This window comes from Trichechus manatus, unplaced genomic scaffold (assembly GCF_000243295.1).
Source record: "Trichechus manatus latirostris isolate Lorelei unplaced genomic scaffold, TriManLat1.0 scaffold00057, whole genome shotgun sequence".
In the NCBI taxonomy this organism is placed as follows: domain Eukaryota; kingdom Metazoa; phylum Chordata; class Mammalia; order Sirenia; family Trichechidae; genus Trichechus; species Trichechus manatus.
In genome coordinates this window covers 1,070,180-1,078,463 of record NW_004443993.1, presented here as the reverse complement: position 1 = coordinate 1,078,463, position 8,284 = coordinate 1,070,180, and the positions used below count along the sequence as shown (strand labels likewise).

Here is an 8,284-nt window from a genome sequence, read left to right as displayed (position 1 = left end):
GGAATCTGGGACACAGAGGTGAAGTAACTTGCCCAAGATCACTCAGAGGGTAAGTGGCTGGGCTTGGACTTTTGCACGTAAACCTACCCGATTCCCCCTCACTGCCTGCCAAGCCACTCCCTAAACTTCATTCCCTTCTACCCACTTCCCAGACATGGAGACTGAGGTCTAGGGGTCTCCACTAGTCAGAGTTTCCCTCCCATGCGGGCCTGCGACTCATAGTCTAGAGGAACAGAAACCAGATGTGGGGTGTGTGCGTGTGGGGGTCTCTGCGGCTGAAACTCCTCCCATGATGGGACCCTTGGGTGGTGTATGGGGAGATGGAGAGGCAGGGAGACAGGAGACTTCAAGAGGGTTGAGCGGGGCCTCAGGGAAGAGGCACGGGGTCCGAGGAAGTCCTGAATGTCACTCAGGGTATCTCCAAAGACCCCCCTCCCCAACACCAGCTGAGACGCCTCTGGGGTCTTCCCGCCCCTCCCCCGACCCTGAGACTGGGGAGAGGAGGACCCCGCCCCATGCAGGGAGGGGCGGGGCCCGCGGGGTCCCCCGGCTAATGGCAAACAGCTGCCGCTCCCCACGCCGGCCCAGCCACCAGGCCGAGGCCCAGGCAGACCGGACGCCCAGCCGCCTTCCCGCCGCCAGGGGCCTGGCTCTGACGGCCGCGGAGAGAAGAGAGGGGCTACGGAGCGGAGACAGAGGCAGCGGGAGGGACAGAGATGGGGGAGAAGGGGGCAGGGGAGGCAGCGATGGAGAGAGGGGCAGGGCTGGAGGAACAGATGGAGGGGGCCGGAGGGACAGCGCGGCAGGGACAAGGTCCTAGATGGGGAGGGGGCAGAGACGCCGGGACCGGGACACTGAAGTCCGGAAAGTTTGCGCATAGATTGCGGAGTTGGAGGCAGCGGCTCGGCGAGCCCGGCAAGGTCGTGCCCTGGAGTTGGGGGTGGGCAACCAAATTCGAACCCCGACCCAGACTCGAACCCCGACCCAGACCCGGGTCCTACTCGCCTCGCGCGCTCCAGCCGCCGCGGTCCCTGTGTCCCGCCGCCCCGCGTCCTCCGCGCGCCGTCGCCCGGCCGTCAGTCCCTCGCGATAGCCCCGCCCAGCCCCTCCGCCCGGCCCCGCCCCCGACTGCTGGGCCGCCGAGTCCGCTGGAGGGGCTGCGCTCACCTGGGCAGCATTTGTGAGCGCGCGTGGGGGACTGGCCTCACCTCCCCGAGTCCCGGGGTCAGGCTCGTCCCACCCCAGCCTCCTCCGCCCTCTGCAGCCGGGCCGCCGCGGGGGGTGGGGTGGAGGCGGGGCTGGCCGGGGCCCAGCTCACAGCGGGCGGCCGCTGAGGCGGCTGGAGGTCACCCACCCCTCCCCCAGCCGGCCCAGCTGGAAGCGGCCCAGCGCAGGCCTGATACATGGTGGCGTGACCGCCGCCCGGGCGGGAGACGGTTCAGTGCTGCACAGGCAATAGCTAAGGCCTGGCTCCAAAGCCAGCCCCACCAAGCGTGTACTTCTCTGTGCCTCGGTTTCCCCATCTGTAAAATAGGATAATGATACCACTGTCTACTGAATAAGGAGACCTGGTGGCTTAGTGGTTAAGTGCTGGATTGCTAACCAAACCCACCAGCCGCTCCGCGGGAGAAAGATGTGGCAGTTGGATGCTTAAAGCCTTGGAAACCCCGTGGAGCAGTTCTACTCTGTTCTATAAGTTCGAAATGGACTCCACAGCAATGGGTTTGGTTTTTTGGTTTACCTGATAAGGCTGTTGAGAAGATCCAGTAACCATTCAGCAGGGGGCCTAACGGAAGTCCCTCAGGCAAAGGACTCATGATGGGGCCAGTCAGAACTGGGTCCAAACTACTTCTGTAGAAATCCTTGAAGCAGGGCCCTACCTTACTACGATTCTGGGAACCATTTAGTTCAGGTCCTGGGTGGTGCAAATGGTTTGCTCTCACAAAGACTGGTGATTTGAATCCACCCGGGGATGGACACAGAGGGCTTAATAAATGTCACTTATTCCTGGTGGGTGGGCATGTGACATTGTTATTCGTGTGGTGCCTCCCCCACAAGAGTGTCAGCTCCACAGGGACAGGAATCTTTGGTGTTATCACCTGTGTCCCCAGCACCTAGAACAGGGCCCAGCACCCAGGAGGTTCTCACTGTTGGTCAGTCACTGATGCAGGGTATGTGGACGTGAGCAGTATACTGTGCACACATGGCCCCAGCCCCCAGTGACCACACCACACGGGTTGCTTATAAAAACCATTTTAAATTAAAAAAGGTGAGAAGCATCAGTGCACACAGATGGGGACAGACAGAGGGCCCAGCCCCGCCTGCTCCGTGCCACCCCCAGGTGGAGTGGGCAGTGAGGAGATTCCTGGGGAGGCAAGGATGGCTGAGGCCAGGGTGCTGGTTCCTTTGGATGTAGCTTCAGGCCCTGTGGGCTCAGAGGTCTGCCTTACGGAAACTAGTTCTGTTCAAGGAGTTCCTGGGGACAAAAGGGGTGGGTCAGCATGGGCACCAGCCTACCAACTTCATAATGCTCCCAGCATGCTACCTCCCGCTCCTTCAAGGATCCTTCCAGGTACAGTGTCCCCTGCCCCTTTCACATCTATCCCGATCTACATTATCTCTTGGAATACACCATGGGAGGTATGAATCGTCCCCATTTCACAGATATGGAAACTGAGGTTCCATATCCAGGAAGTGACCCAGTTGGGATCTGAAATGGCTACATTTGTACATACGGACGTATTCACATTCTTGGGCAAAGATGCAAGCGCGTGTGTTTACGTGTACCACAGCCTGTCTCCTCTTGCCCTCCCTAAGATGGGGGCCAGGGCCAGGCACCTGAGGGCGGGTGCCGCTGGTGCCAGCAGCTGGGGCAAGCGCTGCGTGAGCAAGGGCTGTAGTGCCTCCCGCAAGCGGCAGTAGTTGCGCTCCAGCTCTCGATGGTACTCTTTCTGATCTGGCCCGATCAAGGCCTTGTTCTTCCGTAGCGCATCCTCACACCTGCCAACCAGAAGAGAAAGTGAGACTGGAGGGGGCACATCCCGAGTGTAGGGGCAGGCCCGCTGAGCCACTATCACAGGGGATCAGATAGATGGGGGGAACATCATGGGAATCAGGCAGAAGGCCCACGGGGGATCAGGCAACCAGGGAGGCTGTATTGGGGATCGGGTTCATCGAGAGGTCGTAGTGGGGGTCAGGCGGCAGAAAGGGGCTGAGAAGGGGGTGTCGGGCCTACTTTTTGCAGAAGTCCTTGAAGCAGAGCCGCAGCTTGTTGTGATGCCTAAAGAGCTTGCGGTCTTCTGGGATCTCTGCCAGAAACACCTGGGCCACCTCCAGGGGGCCCTGTGGGGCGAGAGGGGGTCATGAAGGCCCCTGCATGACACCTGGGGTCCCCGGGCTGCCTGCACCTCCCGCCGGCCATGCCTGGTTCACGGTGGGCCCCACAGAGCCCTGTAGCACCATCTGCAGCATCTTGGCATCTGGCGGGTCCTGCTCGGTGGCAAAGGCCAGCTCCCGCGTCTTCTTCTGCATGTCCTCAATGGCCACCTCCACCGGTGTCAGCACTGTCTGTGGTGTAGGGGAGGGGGCCCGTACTCACTGGGGCCTGAAGGGACCCAAGCCAGTTCGGGGCAGCTCAGATCCTACTCGGGGCGGGAGAGGGGTCCAAGAGTCTGGGCAACAAAAGAGTGTGGGGCTCCGGACTGCCTGGCCCTGGCTCAGGCTGCCTTTGTCTGGCTCTGGGGGTTTTGCTATAGTTGGAGCCCAGCCTCAGGTCTGGAGCCCTTAGGTCTGGGACTTTATGTTGGGATCCCCAGGCCTCCCAGGGCCTGGAGGTAGAGCTTAAGAGTCATCAGATTGGGCTCTAGGTCCCTGGGCCCAGGGTCCCCACGCACCTCCTCCCGGTGGCACACGCGGATGCGTGTCTTGATGTAGGGGAAGGCGTGGGCTGTGCTGAGCAGCGTCTTGCGCTTGTGCTGCTCGGGCAGCTCCCCGTGTGCCCGCCCATCGGGCGTAAAGGGCGTGCAGAACAAGAAGGTGCGCAGCCCGTAGTTGCGGTCGAAGTAGGTCACCCGGTCCTTGAGCTCATAGGTGTCGAAGTATGGCTCCACGTACGTGATCTGGATGTAGGCCTAGGGCAAGGGGTGGGGGAAGTGGGGATCCTGTAGCCCCAACTCTGCAAGGCTCCATCCCTGACAAGGGATCTGGGCCTTGCTGGGTCTGGGGGCTTTGAATCTAGGGTTCCCGTATCTCCCCATGTCTGGATGTTTGGGAATCCCTGAAGAATAGGATTTGGGGTTCCCCAGGGCTATAAAATGAGTCCTGGTGGTGCTATGGTTAAGCACTCAACTGCTAACCTAAAGGTCAGTGGTTCGAACCCACCATCCACTCTGTAAGAGAAAGATGTGGCAGTGTGCTTCTGTAAAGATCACAGCCTAGGAAACCCTATGGGGCAGTTCTACTCTGTCCTATAGGGTTGCTATGAGTTGGAAATGACTCAACACCAATGGGTTTTTTCAGGGCTGTAAGATTTGGGTATTCCCAGAGAAACAGAGTATGTGGATACCAGAAAAAATTACTTGTAGTTTCTTTGAATACAGGATTTTGGGGTCCCCAGGATGGGTGGTTGGGAGCCCCTAACCTTCTGCGGCTCAAGCTTGGACTTGTCCACAGGATTGGAGTCTTTGACAATCTCCACCACGTCCTCCCCGAAGCGCTCCGTGTAGAACTCCTAGGGTCGCGGTGTTGACTCAGGCCCAGCTGGTGCAGCCCCCACCCCAGCCCCAGGGCACCCCGGGACCGGCTGCAGCCCAGTGCCTTGCCCCACTCCCCACTACAGGGACGTGCCTCCAGCCGGTGCGAAATCTCAGCCAGCTTCGTGATGGACGGCTCCTTGTACACAAACTCTTGCTCATCCAGGTCTCCGAAGCGAGCACCATAGAAGCCCACGCGGAAGTACGTCCCGAATACACGCTGGGGCTGTGAGAAGGGGGTTGTTGCCTGGGAGGCCCCTGTGGAGGTCTCCCCGCCCGGGAGGCGAGTTCCTCAGGCCCCACAGGGCAGGTGGGCACAGGCAAGGGGACCCAGAGAATATCAGAGTGTGGGCATGGGCAAGGGGGCTCTGAGAACATCAGGGCGTGGACCCGGACCCACCACCAACTGCCCATACCCTACTCTTTCTCCCCAGCCTGTCTGCCTCCTGCTTCCCCCACAGGGGCATCCTCATCTAACAAACGTCCGGAGTTTCTGCTCTGCCCACCACCCCATGCAGTTCTTCAGTCTGGATCCCAATCTGAAATTGGGACTGGGGCCGTATTGCTCAGGGCGGGGTTCCCAATGCCCTTAGGGCTGGGCATACAGCAGGTGCTCAATGAATGCTTGAGTGGCTGAAGAAAGGCCTGTCTTCTCTTGCTCTGGGACAGAGGCTCTGGCTCCCCTGTTCTAGGATATCTCCCCCATCTCCCCAGAGCCCTAGGTTTGGAGGGAGGGACTCCCCCAGGCCCTCCCATGACAGGAAGGAAGGGGGTGGCTACAGTTCACTCACCAAGGCAGATCCAGGCGGGGTGGGGAGGGCGAGGCGGGGAAGGCAGAGAGACACAGTCATGAGAGAGGTCAGAGTACCCCCCTACCCCAGGGTCCTGATTATGCTGCCCCATGAGAACCAGTCCATTGGCAGAGACCAGGGATTCGGGGAGAGAGGAGGGCCTGCCCACCCCACCCAGCCGCACCCTGCCCAGCCCCACCCCGCCCCCCCAGACTGGGTTCCTGCCATCTTTGGCCAGAAAATTCTCCCCAAACTAGGAGATGCCTAAAAATAGACTCAAGAGGGGGAGAAGCAGGGAGGGTGGTGGTGGTAGCAAACAAACACGGGGAGGGCTGGGGAGGCAGGGACAGATAGAGATCAAGAGAGACACAGAGACAGAGTGATGGACATGGGAGAGCAGCCAGAGAAACAGAGACAAGAGAGGTAGAGACAAAGAGAAAGAAAGAGACAGACGGAGAGAGTCACAGCCCCCCTTCCCCGTGGTGACCGATAGGGCCCTGCCAGAGGGAGGGGTGTCAGCAGAGAGCTCCCAGCTGGGTGAGTCACAGGCTCAGATGATATCCTGGGGGGAAAGCCTGGGGGGTGGTGGTGAGGGGTAGGGGTGCGTCATGCCCACTGAGCCCAGCCCCTGCTGTGACCTGGGGCCACCATGCTCCTCCAGTGCCCCCTGGCGGTCCCTGATCACTGCTGGTCAGCTGTTATCAGGACCCCAGGGGCAGCTGGCCACCGGAACTGACTCACCTCCCAGCCAGAGCTCTGTGGGGAGAGAAGGGTCAAGGTCAGCACAGGCTGGGTTCAGGGCCGAGGGCGGGGTCTGGGAGGGAGGCCTGGGCCCACCTGGTGCATGATCTTGGTGAAGGCCTCCTGCAGTTTGCCGTGCACGGCAGCCAGCTTCTTGTAGTCACGGTGGGCTTCCAGGATGGGGATGAGGGTCTTGTAGACCTCATTCACTGCCTCATAGAGCCCGCCCTGGGGTGGGGATGGGGGCCTCAACAACAAATGCTCGGAACACTGCCCTCGTTGTGCTCCTATCCACCCTCCAGGTTCTGCTTCCACATCACCTCCTCCAGGAAGCCTACCCTGACCACCCCAGCCCCAGATGGGGCTCCAGCCTTTCCGCTTGGCCCCCACAGGCCACTCGGTAGTCTCCGCCACGTTTACCAAGTCTTACTATGGACCAAGTGCTGTGTCCATCTGCACTTTCCCGGCGTTCCTCATGGGAAAAGGTGCCACTGTGTTTCCCATTGCTCAGAGGGAAAACCAAAACTCAGCGATCTGGAGGGGTTCCCCAGGGCTAGGGCCTGAGCTCTGGCCCATCTGGCCTGATGCCCATACCCAACTGCCTCCTGGAACGTGGGAATGGCGCTGGTGGGTGTCCCCGTCCCCAGCTGGTACCAGCAGCAGGTCTGGCACACAACAGGCGCCCCGGGCTGTTTGCTATCAGGAGGTCATGTGCACCCTCTGGCCTCTCCCCTGGAAGCATCTATGCCTGAGACTCCAGCAGAAATAACATTAATGAAAACGTCACTAGAGGCGATGAAAAGGAGCCCTGGTGGTGCAGTGGTTAAGCACTCAGCTGTTAACTGAAAGGTTGGCTGTTTGAACCCACTAGCCGCTTCACGGGAAAAAGATGTGGCAGTCTGCTTCCGTAAAGATGACAGCCTTAGAAACAAAATGGGGCAGTTCTACCCTGTCCTAGAGGGTCGCAATGAGCTGGAACCGACTCAACGGCCATGGGTTTGGTTTTGGTTTAGAGGTGACGAATCGATCCTGTGGTGTTGTTGCCTGACAGGCTGTGTTAGGAGGTGCCCGGCACCACCGAGGAAATCTCCCTGGAAAATCCGACCCTGAACCTGATCAGGCGTCTAGATCTAACTACTGGTTCCCAGAAATGCAGGGAACTGAGGAACCCGTAAGGTGACTCCCCCACCCCAGGGGCCTGGGTATGCTGCCCCATGAGAACCATTCCACAGGCAGAGACACAATCGCCCCACCCAGGCCAGAAAACCCGGAACAAGGGCCTGGGGCTCCAACAGTCACATGCTGAAAAAACCAACTACCTTCCTGCAGATGAGCAATGAGCAGTTAGAAAAAAAACTGAAGGAGAAAACCCCTTTACAATAGTGGAGAAAATAAAATTCTCAGGAATTAAGCTATCAAGAAATGCGTAAAACTCATACCTTAAAAAGAGGAGAACTGGGAAATGATTTCTGATTTTTTTTTAGATTAAAAGATTTAAGAGAGGTATCAATCCCAAATTGTGCGTGGGCCTCACATGGATGCGATTCAAACCAAGCAACTGCAAACAAGTATTTTTGAGATAATGGAGGAAATCTAAACATGGACTAGGAGTAAAAGACAGTAAAGAATTACTGTGAACTTGCTCACGTGTGATAATACTTTTATGAGTCTTTGTCAGTGAGGGTTGCCCTGGGGGTATTCCTGTGTGTGACAGAGAAACCGAACCCGTTGCCATTGAGTAGATTCCAACTCAGCGACCCTATAGGACAGAGTGGAACTGCCCCATAGGGTTTCCAAGGAGCGGCTGGTAGATTAGAACTGCCAACCTTTTTGGTTAGCAGCCGAACTCTTAACCACCAGGGCTCCTGTGTGATAGAGAGGTATCTGTAATTATTTCAAGGTAGAGTGTCTGAGATTCTAACTGAGATTCCAATGTCTGGGATATTGTTAAAAAGGCAGGGCCTGATTCAAAGGGCCTGGGGCGGAGCCCAGGACACTGCA

At 58.4% G+C, this 8,284-nt stretch overlaps 1 protein-coding gene across 1 annotated transcript in view; it reads right to left on the bottom strand.

Moving 5' to 3' along the window:
• Positions 1–2,300: 2,300 nt before the first annotated feature.
• DOCK6 (dedicator of cytokinesis 6) overlaps positions 2,301–8,284 on the bottom strand; it is a 43,286-nt gene continuing 37,302 nt past the window's right edge. Inside the window, exons 41-49 of the mRNA XM_004378326.2 lie at positions 6,380–6,511; positions 6,284–6,298; positions 4,846–4,971; positions 4,640–4,729; positions 3,894–4,130; positions 3,424–3,567; positions 3,236–3,342; positions 2,839–3,000; positions 2,301–2,476 (exon numbers count right to left, since the gene is read on the bottom strand). Coding sequence (XP_004378383.1) covers positions 2,434–2,476; positions 2,839–3,000; positions 3,236–3,342; positions 3,424–3,567; positions 3,894–4,130; positions 4,640–4,729; positions 4,846–4,971; positions 6,284–6,298; positions 6,380–6,511 — 1,056 coding nt within the window. The 3' untranslated portion in view covers positions 2,301–2,433. The remainder of the gene's footprint in view (positions 2,477–2,838; positions 3,001–3,235; positions 3,343–3,423; positions 3,568–3,893; positions 4,131–4,639; positions 4,730–4,845; positions 4,972–6,283; positions 6,299–6,379; positions 6,512–8,284) is intronic.